The sequence below is a fragment of the Cyclopterus lumpus genome, chromosome 8 (genome assembly GCF_009769545.1).
Source record: "Cyclopterus lumpus isolate fCycLum1 chromosome 8, fCycLum1.pri, whole genome shotgun sequence".
Lineage (NCBI taxonomy): Eukaryota > Metazoa > Chordata > Actinopteri > Perciformes > Cyclopteridae > Cyclopterus > Cyclopterus lumpus.
In genome coordinates this window covers 14,779,232-14,794,374 of record NC_046973.1, presented here as the reverse complement: position 1 = coordinate 14,794,374, position 15,143 = coordinate 14,779,232, and the positions used below count along the sequence as shown (strand labels likewise).

Here is a 15,143-nt window from a genome sequence, read left to right as displayed (position 1 = left end):
TCAGATTGTTGTCATGTGACAAACTTAAAGATTTCCTTTTATGGACGTCAACGTTAACAAGGGGGTGTGGGGGTGTGGGGGGTGGGGGGGTGGGGGGGGGGGTGGCCTCACTAATACACTCCCAGGTCAACAAACACACACAAAAAAAGAATGCACATAGCTGCACACACACACGCACACACACACACACTCCTGCCAACACAAACACAAACAAACCCACAAAGAGAGAGAGACTCACACAAGTGGTCACAGCCCCTCCACTGAAACAATTCAGACCAACTGCTGCGATGTGAATGAACCAATGTGAATGTGGGGTAGAAATATAACTGTGATCCAATTCTTGTTTTTAGACACTTGGATTTTCCATATCTCAATTATTCTGTCAAAGAGCCAGCTCAACATCTCAGGAAATATGCCGAAATACGCTCTTTCTTGCTGAGTTAGGAGAAGAGGAAAAGAGGAGAAGAGGAGAAGAGGAGATCGACACCCATATAAATATGTTCCGTGGCATCAATCTCCTCCGCCTCTTCTTCTGGTCTGCTTTGTGGTAGCAGCATACTACGTGAGGTAGCTCGTCCTTCTCAACTAAACCCGTCCCCAAGGTCTTTTTGTGCCAGAAGGGATATGTGACCTCCCCGGTGTGACCCCGTAGTCTCCTCCACAGCTGGATGTGCCTTGAGCACCTCCACAGGGAGGCGTCCAGAAATAACCCGTCATAGGAGTGTTAGCCTCGCCACTTTCTCCATCCTGCCAGCGCATAACATTTCAGGGAGCTATTTATTTGCCTAAAAGTGATCAAATTTGCATTTATTGTGTTGGGAAAACAATGGAATTAACTTATCAAATACCCGGCACGTGTACATTTCTGATCATAAACCCCCAGCTAAAGCCTCGCTCCAGGTCTCAAAGTGACACATTACATCATACTCTTAACAAACACTGTACTGCTGCTGCGGAGTTCCGAGTGGACTTTGTCCGACCCCGGTGCTGCTCTAAGCTGAAAGATCGCTGCCATGAGTGATTAAGAGGCTTCCAGTCACACACTCTGAGCACACTTATGAGCACAGCAGGTAATACCAATGAGTGATGGCTTTTGAATGCGCTAATGAGGAGAGGATGCTAAATCAGGGAGAGGAGAGGAGAGGAGGAAAACAGGAGAGGAGAGCGGAAGAAAAGAGAGGATGAGGAATGTGAATTGTACAGAGAGCAAGCAGAGGGAGAGGAGAGGAAATTATGTCAAAAAATGAAGAGATGACATTGTTGTAAACTGAAAAGAAGCGATGGAGACGGACCGGAGGGAAGGTGTGGCACTTTCTTCTGAATTCTCTATAGGCTGCACATTCTGCTGCTGGTCTCCAAGAGCCGGCTCTCCACTTCCTCTTTACCCCACTTCCTGTCTCTGCTGCTGGCCTATGCCCTTATATGGCAGCCACCGGCAGCCAATCAGCGCAGAGCAAGCAGCTCATTCAAACCCCAAGTGTGAGAGAGGAGCAGGGTGGGAACTGCAAACAGTTGAATACCATTGCACCGTGCAAATCAATATAGCCCACTAACACACACACACACACAAACCTGCCACCGGCTAAAATCAACAACGAGGGGCTACAAAACAACAAAGCAAAGCAACGCATGCAAACTCAACCCAGTGATTTAGGGGCACTGGGTGCACACTGCAGCACTGCATTGAAGGTGTTTTTTGGGTGGCAAATGGAGATGCTAGAGGAGAGTAGAGGGGATAATGTACCAGAGCTGACAGGAGGATGTGGCACATTGCTGAAATTTCTCTGTAAACCCTTTAATCAGTGGTTGACACTGAGATTGATGTTTATTAAGACAGGAAGAGAGTGAGGCAGCGATATGAAATAAGAGAGAAAGCAGGGAGGCTTCGACCGGCTGCAACATTACGTAAGGAACGTCCAAACAGAGCTGAGTGCCAAGGACTGCGGTCCAAAGTGCATGGGCGTGTGGAGGTGGCTGACCTCTCTCACTGTGTTGGAACCGCAGCTGAGGGGGCAGCGATGGGATGAGGAAGACCGGGAGGTAAAAGCCAGTCAGAAGGCTAACAAATTTCCCAATGCGATCCAATCAGAGGGCTGGCGGCTGGGGAAATGAGCCAATCTGAGAGGAGGGGCCCTCCCACCAGACAGAGACAGATGGTAGAGGATAGATAAGCCTCCCTGGGTTCACCGGCATGCAAGGGGTGAATAAAGAGTGTGTACGTCTGTGTGTGTTTGTGCGTCAGTGGGAGATAGAATTAGATACAGAGATAGATAAGTCCATCGCTTCTTAGATGGCGCTGTAAAGATAAAGATTCATTTTATATTTGGCAGAAACTTCATACAAAAACATGTGTTCTGCTCCCTTTGCCTTGTGTGGACCTTGTTTTATTCTGTGTGGTCATGTATACATTTCAGCTGGATGTCTTTACGTGGGTTCAGTTGTGACATTTGTCCATTAATGGTTCAGGCGATGGAGGCTGTCATCAGTCCCTGGTTTGAACGACACCTGAATAAAACCTCACAACCTTAAAAGGCACCTCAGCCACTACTTTGGGCCAATGGGAGCACAGAACAGCAGGAGGAAGTGAGGTGGGTGCACAGGAAGGGTAAGAGAAGAAGAGAAGACAGAGGGCCTGGTGTGTGGAACAGAAAAAACAAAAACATTTCAGAGAAGCTGCACAGCATGTGGTTATTACATTAGTCGGGCCATTACAGAGAAGCTCCTTTTGTCTGAAAAGAAGGAGTGTGAAAACTAGGTTATACACTTTCTCACATTTATCAATAATAATCATAAATGTTTTCATTGATCGATTATTAGTGGCCGATGTTTTCTCATTAGTGCGTAGCCAGCGCACAATACACACTTTGAACATTTGTTGTGGATGTGTAAAAATAAAGGAGGTGGGAATGTTTGTTTCAAGTTGAGAGAATTTCAAAGAGTTTAATGTTGTGTCAATTTTGATGAATGACATAAGATACTGGTCAGGAAGCCATGATTGGGCGTGGCCAATCAAATGTGTGTGTGTGTGTGTGTGTGTGTGTGTGTGTGTGTGTGTGTGTGTGTGTGTGTGTGTGTGTGTGTGTGTGTGTGTGTGTGTGTGTGTGTGTAAGAAGTGGGGGATGGAGTTAAGGATCCATTTGGGCCGTAAATTGGAAGCTAATCCAATCGGAGCACGAACAGGCCAGCTGGCAGGCACAACACGCACACACACACACGCACGCACGCACACACACACACACACACGCACGCACGCACGCACACACACACACAAACACAGCTGGTAACTGGCCTGTGCCTTGGAGTCAGACCGTCACCACGGTGACCCCCCGGATCAATGACGCTGCAGACGACCAATCTATGGGCTGTATCAGGGTAGACAGGGGGGGGGGGACAGGGGGGGCAGAGAGAAAGGAGGGAGTGAGGCAGGAAGGGGGTGAGGGAAGAGTGGTGAATAGGGCTTCCCCTCTCCGAAACACTGACCAGTCACAGATGGCAAACAATTGGTCACTTTTCAACAGGCTGCAAAGACAAGAGAGAAAGAAAGAGAGAAAGAGCGTAAGGGAAGAGGAGAGCATGGCAATGGGGGGATGGATGAATGAAGAAGGAAAGAAAGGAAGGAAGGAAGGGAAGGAAAGGAATATTGTGCTTAAAGACTTTGAGTCACTGCATCAAAAGCTAAAGTAAAGGTTCGCCATTTTGGGAAGTATGCTTGTTTGCTTTCGTACCAGAAGTTATGTGAAAAGATTGATCATGACTGTTCTGCTCCAGCCAGGAGCTGGTTAGCTTAGCTTAGCACGAAGACTGGAAACAGGGGGGAAAGCTAGCCTGGCATATGTGCAATGGGAATAAAATGCACATTACAGAAGTACAAAATGTTGCGTTCTATCTTGTTTATTTAATATGAAAAAAAACATGTGTAGAAACAAGAAACTACTATTTTTCTAGTTACGCACATACGCCCAGTCAGTTGTTATTGTTACACTTAACAACATATAACATGTTATTGGGTTCCTTTAGAGGTGCTGGAAGGCAGATTGTGCGACCTCCATAGGCCACGGAGCCGAGTTAGCTGTTTCCTTTGTGCTCAGCTAATCAAAGCTAAGCTAAGCTGCAGTCTTAAATCCACTGACGGATATAATACGGATATGAGAGCAGTATCAATACCGCCAACACAGAGAGGCAGTGTTTTTCTCTGCTCCTTTAAAATATAGATGTTGGTCTAAAGGAGAAAACCCCAACATTGCTACATTCAGCTCGGCCTCAAGTGACTCCGATTTGACTTTTTTTTTGACACACACGCGTGTCTAAAGATGCAGTGAAGCAAGAGCGGCGCTCCTGTAAATGACAAACAATGTAGGCATTTCCAACGTGACGTGGACTTCCCTATCACCTTCCCCTTCTCCCTCTGTCTACGTCTTTCGCTTCACTCGGATCCCATTTGATGGGTTTTATCTCTCGCTCCCATCTTCCTCTTCTGATCTGCACATTTCCAGCCCTAGCTTTCAACCTCACTCAAGGCTAATTGCAACTAATGTTTTTTGTATTGAGCTGCAGCCTTGCAGTCTAGTAGCAGTAAGACTCAGGGCAGCATATGTTTAACTCTGTCAGTGTGTGTGTGTGTGTGTGTGTGTGTGGATAATAGATATAGTATTCATGTCCACCCCCTATGGCCGGCTTTAACCATTAGCAACAGGCCTTTCATGGTTCCTCTCCCCTCCCCCGCAGACACATACACACCAGAAAATGCCCTTGTTTTTTAGCCTCGGCTGCCCAGTGCCATGAGCAGAAAGTGTCAAATTCTCCTTATGAAAAGAGTGCCAGAAAGAAGTAGAGGAGGAGACGCCCTATATGGAGATGGAGAGGAGACAAGATGGCAGCGAATTAATCAATGATGTCCCTCTCAGGTCCAGAGCAGAGAGAAACTTGCGGCATCTTTACTTACTAGAACAGGAAGCCACGGTGGGAGGGATTTAGTGAGGCAAGGGAGTGGCAGCGCTGCAGAGCAGACGGTTTCTTCTATGGTGCTGCCGGCCGGCTGGTTACCATATTTGAAGAGAAAAACCTGAGCTAACGACGTCACGCGTGGGTGTCACAACAGCTTTAATTCACTGGTAAACATCGAGACGACACAGGCACTGCTAAAATGAGAATACTTGATAAGTCCTGTGTGTGTGTGTGTGTGTGTGTGTGTGTGTGTGTGTGTGTGTGTGTGTGTGTGTGTGTGTGTGTGTGTGTGTGTGTGTGTGTGTGTGTGTGCGTGCGTGCGTGTGTGTGTGTTTTCATATTTAAAAAAAATGACATGTAATATAGTTGCGAGGTCAAGGTGGTTAGAAGTCAGCAGAGACTCTGGTGTGACTCACTCGGATCATATATCCATATAAAGCGTTCCCCTGACCTCGCCCTGGCCTCGAAGATAGCATTTGTATATGATTATCTGTTGTCATTTTAGGTTATTTCACCTTTGAACCACACACACACACACAGACACACAGACACACACACTACACACACATATAAACACCTGTGCCACAGTAGTCAGTTTGTTACTAATTGACTTATCACATGTGATCACCTGTCGTTGACTCGTATGATATAAATCAAGGCTGCTGCAGGTGCTAAACACATAATGACTTAATAATGGTTAATACTGTATATTTTACAACGAGGCAGCGACAGATAGATAATAAATAAATAAGTAGTTGTGTCTGTCATGACATTCCCGGTTCGAGGCCTCGGCCTCTCACAGAAACCAGACGAGAGGTCACAACGAGCGTTATAAGGCACACGGCGAAACAATGCACCTGGCTGAAAAACCTTTGTACCCGCTGACTCCGGCCCCGCGGTTGCTTCCGCTAGCGGCCGCTCGGTCAACGTGATTTCTCTGCAGGGGAACGTACAGACGAGGTGTTTTTTTCGTTAAAGTGTCACTTAGTTTGATGAGTGGTCTATTTAGACAACCGGCACTCGTGCTAATAGTCACTATACACAACACCTTGAGTGCCTGTGGATGGGAGCCTCAGAAGAAATTCACCATGGCTCGATTGCATTTGGGACCTTGGCAGCGAGGTACAGGTTCACAGTATTTCACACACATACACACACACAGACGCATGCACACACAGGCTGTTATGATACATGAGAGGACTCTTCACGGGATGGTATTCCAAGCGCTTGGATAGTAGAAATTCCCACTGAAGAGTGTTGACAAGACACCACTTAACCAGAGACCTCTCCTTTATTACCAGTAAGCTGTACACACACACACACACACACACACACACACACACACACACACACACACATAAGTTAACACACATCCAGAGTCCTGTTCGCCTCAGATGACTGACAGCTAAAGAGTAACACTAAAGAAGAATACGTTATGACATTAAATGTTTTTCTCCTGAATCAATGTAGGCTGGGTAAGAACGTCAGCCATGCATGTGCAAACACACGCACACACACACACACACACACACACACAAACAGACACACACTGTCAGCTTGAAAAAACCCAGAGGCCCTGCCTGTATGTTATATATTCCCGACTCAATCTCTGTTTATGCGAATAGCGTCAGAAATGCCACTTAATCACCACTAAAACAAATATTAATAAACAGACACGTTTCAGGCTCACATGGGTCAGACAGGGATAATGAACTAGGTTTGAGGAAGAGGTTCAAGGCCTGTAAATCAATAAGCGGGCCCAGATCACCTTGAACGGGCTTCCTTTCATCTGTAAACCCTCCAACATCTGTACAGGACTCACCAGAGAGTCGGACTCAGCGTGGATGAATAGACAGGTCTATCTCTTGATTGTTCCCTTTTATTGAATATTTATCACCACCAATGATTATTGAATTATTGGAGCAGCAAAAAACAAAAGTGACGCAAGCCACCTCCATCTTTCCAGCGTTTTGGAAGTGCTGAGCTGTAGCTGATTTAAAGGGCGCCCGAAGCACGTGAAGGTGACAATAATGTCCATTTAAAGCTAACAGTACGAATGGGGACATGGAAGAGAAGACATGAACAACAAACAGCCCAGGCGTTGCTGCAACCGAGAGAGGGGAAGGGGAAGTGGTAAAGGAGGAAGAGAAGAAGTGGCTGCATGTCTTAGCGTTAAATGTCACTGTCACAGCATTAAATGGTGTGCACTTGTGGGTTCAAGAGCACCAAATGAATAAAGGTGTGTTCCAGATGTTATGTATTAAGGAAAAGATAGTTGGCAGGAGGACAGAGGAGAGAGAGAGATTGGGGGGAGACACAGATGTGAAAAATAGGGAAAGTGCTTAAAAGTGGGGCGTCAGAATGTATGATAAGACTAATGGTCGGATGGTGTGTGGAGACTTAATCTGGCAGTGAAACAGGAATGGAAATTTGACTAGCCTACAGGCCCGTGGCTAGCCTTAAAAAAAAGTGATATTGTGTCACATGGACCTCATTAGTCATGATGTGAATGAGGCAGAGGGTGAAAGGCCCCAATGTTTTTTTTAAAGCCCACCCTTACAGCTATGCAGAGGACCAGGAAGTATCAGGGTGTGTGTGCGTGTTATATTTGAAAGAGGTGAATAAGAGCAGGTAAAAAGGGTACTATAATACACTACAATAAACCTATATTCGTAACACCTGCATCCAGTCCACTACAAGCAGCGCTGGAATCTGACAAAAGCCAGCAGGTGAAACAACGTACCTTTTGTCACACTGCTGAACCTCAGGCAGAAGCCGGCGAGCAAAACACCGGGTCAATAAACGAACATTAGCGACCGGGTTGGAAGGGAGGTTGGCCCGCGTGAGTGGGGACAGATCAGCTCCAACACCGTGCCCGTGTGTGTTATGTGTGTGTCATGTGTTTGACCTGGTGATGCTGTGAGTCCAACTGAGCTTACAGCTGGTTTTCAAAGTGGACAGTAATATCAGCATGCCCCCCCCCCCTCCCTCTATAGCATCTCAAATGACCAAATGGTGTCATGTTAATCAGAGGAAAAATAAGTAAGAACGAAGGCAGCCTTTTGGGTAAAGGTCTTGGGCCTTTGGAGCCTTCACAGGGAGGAGTCGCTGCTGGTGCGGAGCTCTTTCCGTTATCCCATAATATAACGGGGCTCTATGTGGCCAACGGCTGAGAGCAGGTGCAGGGAAGACATTGTCCCTCTGATAAAAGTGTACACCCGTAGTTTAAACTGTATATAAAACTGTTTAGCAAGGGATTAGCTTCACTAGGCCCCACAGCATCAATCTCTTCTCTTTTATTTTCTCCAATCCTTCGCTATTATCGCCTCCCCTCTCTCTCTCTCTCTCTCTCTCTCTCTCTCTCTCAAATCGCGAGTGCCCAGTGCACCACAGTGTGCACGCGACATGCCCCAGTGCATGACGCCGGACCAATCAGAGGGCGCCATTCCGAAAGTTTACCTTTTATGGATAGAGCCGGGCAACTGACGCAGTATAAAGGACGTGCGCCCACAACTAGCCGATTCACTCTGAGCGCCGTCACACGCAGCTTGTGCGGGATATCATTTGCCTGAAACCGGTTCCCTTAAAGCGAAAAGCCCCCCCACCCAAAAAGGTAAGGAGACAGAAACTATTACTATCACATTTCTAATTTTAAATGCACGTTTCTAGTAAACAGTGAGTTGAATTGCGGGTTAAAAAACAAACATTAAATGGATTTGTGAAATGTCTTTTTTTTTAATTCGAAAGCTGACGGACCACGAGGCTCTTTGTCCCTTCAAACACCAACGTACTGATGATTTCACCTCGGGGGTTTTCAGAAAGCGATCACGACAGTTTTTGCTTTTTGGTTGCGTTAAAGTGCGCATTGGTATTTACCGGAGACCGTTAAACTTGAGCTAATGCGACTCGCAGGTGCTTTACGGCCGCAGCTGCTTAATAGAAACCGTTACTCTAAAGATAATGGTCCTGTGGCTGCGTTTTTTCATCGTCGTTGGGCAACATTTGTTCAGTATTCCCGTGCTGGCTCGTGTCTCCCCACCCCCATAGCAGGGTACTCTTGTAGTCTTCTAAGTCGAGGTCGTCTGGATTCTGGTCCCTTTGTGCGCCTGATGCGGCGGGGTGTGACCTACTTTAGCACCTTAGCTGAGCCATGCTAGCGCCGCCCTTCAGACCGGCTACTGTGGCACATTGTTTCATCGAGACGATTTTATTTTATATTTAAGTCCACTTCCTTGGGCGCGTTTAGATTTCACTATCATAGTGATTTATATTGTTTAGGCTCACTCTAAATTGGGAAAGGAATTAAAACAAGAAGAAAAAGAATACGAGACTTGCAAAAAGCATACATTGATGGCTTAATTGAATAACTGGTAGACTCAATAATTTCGGGTCTTGCCGACTTGCACATGAAAAAAGGGGAAATTGCGAGTGACTAATCATCCACCCTTGGAAAAGGCGTGGCTTTCTGGAAATGGAAGCATCAGTCAAAGACTTGTGACCCATTCATGAGTCAACGTAAGAGTTAATTATGCAGGGTTTTATTATATTTTTTTACTTCTAGTATTTCGAGGTTGACGTCGGGCTTATTAAAATGGATGAATTGATAGTAATGTACCCAGTCGTGTCACGATGGGGCAGTTTCAGGCGGCTGAGTGACGCAGTGATATTGAAGCCGGGCATTCTGGGTGGATATTTAAAAACCGTTAGAATTGAGCAACAGTGGAAGGGAGGAAGCTGACGGTGGTGAACCCGGGGTGGGGAGTGGTCGCGCGGGTCTGTTAATGTCGAACGTTCCTTTTTTTTTTTCTGTCTGGCCGCGCGCCATGGCGCCGGTAGCTGCAAAGCTGCTCAAAACCGAACCATGTCCTTATATGGTAACAGAATGCAGCGCCACTTCCTTTTGTCTGGCTCGGTCGGAATGTGGGGCGCGAGCTCCACCCAGCGGCCATACTCGTGAACTGCCGCTAGTTGCGAACAGGAAGTTGGGAGTTAAAAGTGTTGCACAGGCGCTTGTTGGGAAGCGCTCGTGACTTGTTTAACGGCGTTTTTCCTTCTCTCCCCCTCAACAGTTCAGCCATGGAAGATGAAATCGCCGCACTGGTTGTTGACAACGGATCCGGTATGTGCAAAGCCGGATTCGCTGGAGACGACGCCCCTCGTGCTGTCTTTCCCTCCATCGTCGGTCGCCCCAGGCATCAGGTGAGCGATTGATGTCCAACTGGAAATAAAGCCATCTCCTCATTAAGCGTGTTTCTAATGACAAGATTAATTATTAATTTGAATGCACTTAAATTGAATTTAAGAATCAATTGTAAATTTTAGAATTTCTTATATGCCATCTGAAAATGGCTTCAGTTTTTCATCAAAGCTATAAACTAATTGAGTTTCAGCTAGACAATCTGTCAAAGTCATAATTAATTGAGTGGAATCCTTCTGACAAAAGCTGTTTGCCTGCAACTCTACTTGGAGGGCCTGACATGTAGACATGTTTAACATCTGTCTGATCTCTTGTTCAGGGAGTGATGGTGGGTATGGGCCAGAAGGACAGCTACGTTGGTGATGAAGCCCAGAGCAAGAGAGGTATCCTGACTCTGAAGTACCCCATTGAGCACGGTATTGTGACCAACTGGGATGACATGGAGAAGATCTGGCATCACACCTTCTACAACGAGCTGAGAGTTGCCCCTGAGGAGCACCCTGTCCTGCTCACAGAGGCCCCCCTGAACCCCAAAGCTAACAGGGAGAAGATGACCCAGGTACACACCCTTATTTGTGCAAATCTGGATTAGCCAAGACAGTATGGAATGTATTACACTTTTGTTTTAAACTAGTAGCCTCATTTCCTCTTTGGTTTCCCCTCTCCATTCCATTCTCACCTGCTCCTTCCTCCCACTCTCCTCAGGACCTCTCTCCTATAAGATGATCTATCATCAACAGGTCTCTCTTGACTGTGTGCCTTTTCTGCACTTGTGTCTTTGTTTAGCTGAGTCAGTAGATCGGCACCAATAGACTCTGACATGCACAAGTGTGAAGGAATGTTTACTTTCTGCACTTTGTTTTCTCTACTAACTTCAATCTTAGCCCCACACTAATGCATGTAGTGAGTGCAGTGGCCACAGAAGAAAATACTTTAGCTGTGATTTGTAAATGCTAACGTGTTCTCTTCTCCCTTACAGATCATGTTCGAGACCTTCAACACCCCTGCCATGTACGTTGCCATCCAGGCTGTGCTGTCCCTGTACGCCTCTGGTCGTACCACTGGTATCGTCATGGACTCCGGTGATGGTGTGACCCACACAGTGCCCATCTATGAGGGCTATGCCCTGCCCCACGCCATCCTGCGTCTGGACTTGGCCGGCCGCGACCTTACAGACTACCTCATGAAGATCCTGACAGAGCGTGGTTACTCCTTCACCACCACAGCTGAGAGGGAAATCGTGCGTGACATCAAGGAGAAGCTGTGCTACGTCGCCCTGGACTTCGAGCAGGAGATGGGCACTGCTGCCTCCTCTTCCTCCCTGGAGAAGAGCTACGAGCTGCCCGACGGACAGGTCATCACCATCGGCAACGAGAGGTTCCGTTGCCCAGAGGCCCTCTTCCAGCCTTCCTTCCTCGGTATGTTTCTCAGCTTGACCCTTACCTGCACTTGATGCCAAACCATTATGGTTTTCCTGCTTTTCAACTTGCTGACAAGTGTGTATCTGCTCACAGGTATGGAGTCCTGCGGAATCCACGAGACCACCTACAACAGCATCATGAAGTGTGATGTCGACATCCGTAAGGACCTGTACGCCAACACCGTGCTGTCTGGAGGTACCACCATGTACCCTGGCATCGCCGACAGGATGCAGAAGGAGATCACAGCCCTGGCCCCATCCACCATGAAGATCAAGGTGAGCTGATGTGCTACAGAGCCAGCAGACTGACCTTTCGTTGCTGCGCTCGGCGTACGATAATGCAGACGACTGCTTTGGTATCCTCACGTCTTTTCTTTTTTTTTCTTCCTGCAGATCATTGCCCCACCAGAGCGTAAATACTCTGTCTGGATCGGAGGCTCCATCCTGGCCTCTCTGTCCACCTTCCAGCAGATGTGGATCAGCAAGCAGGAGTATGATGAGTCCGGCCCCTCCATCGTCCACCGCAAATGCTTCTAAACAGACTGTTCCTTCTCCCACTCCCCAACCAAACGCCCAACAACTTCAGCTCTGTGCAAAACAACCACACCACACATTTCTCATACACACTCAGGCGCAGAGCCTAGATGACCAACTCATTGGCATGGCTTCAGTTATTTTTGGCGCTTGACTCAGGATTTTAAACTGGAACGATGAAGGAGACCGTAATGTTTTTGGCTAGGTTAAAAAAAGCACCCCAGGGTTCTGCAGTTGCATCTGGGGACTTAAAAAAATGTACATTTTGTTTTCTTTTGAGTCATTCCAAATGTTTGTTAACTGCATTGTTCAGACACATGATTCCAAATGTTAACTGCATTGTTCAGACACGTATTCGCCTCTGTGAAGGCTGCCCAGTGGTTGGCGCATACTTAAACATGGTTGTAGTATCGCTTGTATGTAAATTATGTCTGGGTTTTTTGTACTTTCAGCCTTAAAAATATCTTGGTCCTGTTAATTTTTTTTTGTTTTTGTTATGCAAAACCCAATCGTGACCTCTTCTTCCCCCTGTTGGAGGTGTCATCCCCGGGGTGGTGGGGCAAGGGGTCTCGAAGTGATGGGGTAACATGGGGTGCCAGACCGGTGGAGCCAACCTGTACACTGACTAAACGATCCCAATAAAGTGCACATGTGTTCCGACATGAAGTTTGACTCTTGTCTTTCATAAACTCTTTATTTTTCTATTTGAATGTGACAAAGCCTTTTTGCTTGTAGTACATAAGGAAACCCTTCATGTAAGTTAATAGTTTCCTTCACATAAATACATGCTTAAAGTTGTTATATTGCAGTAAAGATCCAACTGATTGACTTGAAATAATAATTTAATAGCATTTAATCCAATTTCTATTTACACAAAGGTTCATGTAAGTTAACTAAAAAAATAATACTAGTATAAATCTCAATACTGAGTTTTAAAGAATAATGAGCTTTAAAGTTCTTTTGCCAAAGTTGTCCATCTTAACTTTGTAAGTGTAGACCACAGTTAGTTGTTCCAATAAGTAAAATGTCGGCCCGCTCCAGTCAATGATTTGCACAGGCAGGCTGACCCCGTTGACCTCTGCAGAGCTTGGGGTCTCGCCTGTTCAGGGCGTCCTGATAGTCTCCATAGTGAAGCGGTTATGGATTTTTACCAGAAATGCATGACATGAGGTCCAGTTTTAGAGAAACGTTTACAATTTCCCGGCAGAAGTTCACTTAAAAGTGAAGTGACTAGTCATTTCTTGAGGGTGTGCTTGGGGAAACCCCCCAAAACTGATTAATTGACATTCATGTCTGCAACTGTCACACCAAAAAAAAAAAGCAATTTAATCCTGGATGGAAATGAGCAAAAGTGCACGACAATCTGTGAAAGCTTTACTGATTAACTACTGACTTTGGACCAGCAGACCAGGATGATTTCTTTTCATCCTTGGTGCGATGATGCCACATTCAGAACACTGTAGTGAGTATCCAGACATCTCAGATTGCACAAGGTGTGTGGATCAAAGGAATTATTAAAAGCCTAGTCATCAATACCATCACCCTTAATACACCTTGACTGAATACACATTTATTTGTATAACAAATATAAAACAGTGAATATGAGCGAAATGCAGGCAACAGAGATGAATACCTCAGAAGAATGTGGCTGCTGCAGTTCTGCCATTATTATTGTTATGCTCTTACTTCTTTACAGTCATCGGTATCTGCTTCACGGCTTCCTGATGACCTAATCGCTGCGGTCTTCAGCTGATTGAGCGTGAGGTGATGAACAAAGGATCCGAATCAGAATAATTTATCCTTGTGTCTATGTATTTATAACAATACATAGACATAAGGACACACCCAACTAAGTCAGTCTGTCCGTCACACACACGTGAAAAGGAAAGAGTCACTTATTGTCACACAGAAGGCTCGTTCCCCCTCTTTCTCAGGCCTCTGGTCATGAAATCATTTGCAATCATGCTCTCCTCCTGGGACCAGGAGGTTGTTTGTGAGCCAGAAATGCTCTGAGGGAGAGTCACTGCGGATGTCGGCAAAGTGGAAAAATGCTCCCCGAGGACACAAACGACAGCGATCCACAGAGTGTGACGCACTGATTCCACCTGCCGCAGGCTCTCCAAAGCCACATCAGAGAATCACTGGATGACATTCTTGAACTCTATTCAGAACCTCAGTGTGAATGCACAGCAGTGGCGCAGTTTAGACAGCAGATGGCAGTGGAGCGCCATTTTATTTTCCACTTTTCCAAAAGTGAGGCGTGACCGTGCTGCGTGCTGCTTCTCCTCTTTTCTCTCCACTCCAACCTTAGACTGAATATTAATTAAATGTATTAATATAACTCATAAGCTCATATTAAAGCTTCTGCATTGTGCTACAACTGATCTCGTCTTTTCTGTTTTCTATAATTCCTTATTTCGATATCAAATTGAATTGGATTGGATGAAATTGTAGTATTGGGGCTGGTGTAATGGACGGAAATGACAATGAATAAATAAATGGGGGGTTGCCAGAGACAGCAGTGTGTGTGTGTGTGTGTGTGTGTGTGTGTGTGTGTGTGTGTGTGTGTGTGTGTGTGTGTGCGTGTGTGCGTGTGTGCGTGTGTGCGTGTGTCTGTGTGTGTGTGTGTGTGTGTGTGTGTGTGTGTGTGTGTGTGTGTGTGTGTGTGTGTGTGTGCGTGTGTCAAGATTCAAGATTTGTTTTTGCCATTTGTGCCTGGACCAACAGTCCGGACACATTGGAACTCTTATGCAGGGCTCTCCGAGTCAACGTTTCAGTAATAAGAAAGAAAGAAAAGAAAAATACAAGATATAAAAGAGAACACTGTACAGAAGTGGTGCTATGTACAAGGACAGCAGTGAAGGAATGGGTAGATGAGAAGATGGAGTGTGCCGTTACCGTGCGCGTGTGTGTGTTTAAAGAGCACCTCCTGACACGGGCCCATCCCGTCCGCAGATAACAAACGGATGGGCAACATTTGCATGTCACAGAGAGGGAAAGGAGGATGAGATGGATGGCGCGGCCCCGCCCGCGTGCTCGATGCATCAT

The 15,143-nt window shown here is 46.3% G+C and overlaps 1 protein-coding gene across 1 annotated transcript; it reads left to right on the top strand.

Annotated features, from left to right (window-relative positions):
- Positions 1–8,340: 8,340 nt before the first annotated feature.
- actb2 (actin, beta 2) lies at positions 8,341–12,761 on the top strand. The gene is made up of 6 exons (XM_034538768.1): positions 8,341–8,557; positions 10,014–10,143; positions 10,461–10,700; positions 11,121–11,559; positions 11,656–11,837; positions 11,955–12,761. Exons 2-6 carry the CDS (start codon positions 10,021–10,023, stop codon positions 12,096–12,098), a joined length of 1,128 nt encoding a protein of 375 aa, XP_034394659.1. The 5' UTR covers positions 8,341–8,557; positions 10,014–10,020; the 3' UTR covers positions 12,099–12,761.
- The last annotated feature ends 2,382 nt before the right edge of the window (positions 12,762–15,143 follow it).

What these genes read in the sequence shown, in the direction of transcription:
- actb2 (XM_034538768.1), top strand. Translation starts at nt 10,021, where the DNA reads ATGGAAGATGAAATCGCCGCACTGGTTGTTGACAACGGATCCGGTATG. An exon ending in ACAGGGAGAAGATGACCCAG is followed by an intron (nt 10,701 to 11,120) that starts GTACACACCCTT and finishes TCTCCCTTACAG; the next exon opens with ATCATGTTCGAGACCTTCAA. An exon ending in CTTCCAGCCTTCCTTCCTCG is followed by an intron (nt 11,560 to 11,655) that starts GTATGTTTCTCA and finishes ATCTGCTCACAG; the next exon opens with GTATGGAGTCCTGCGGAATC.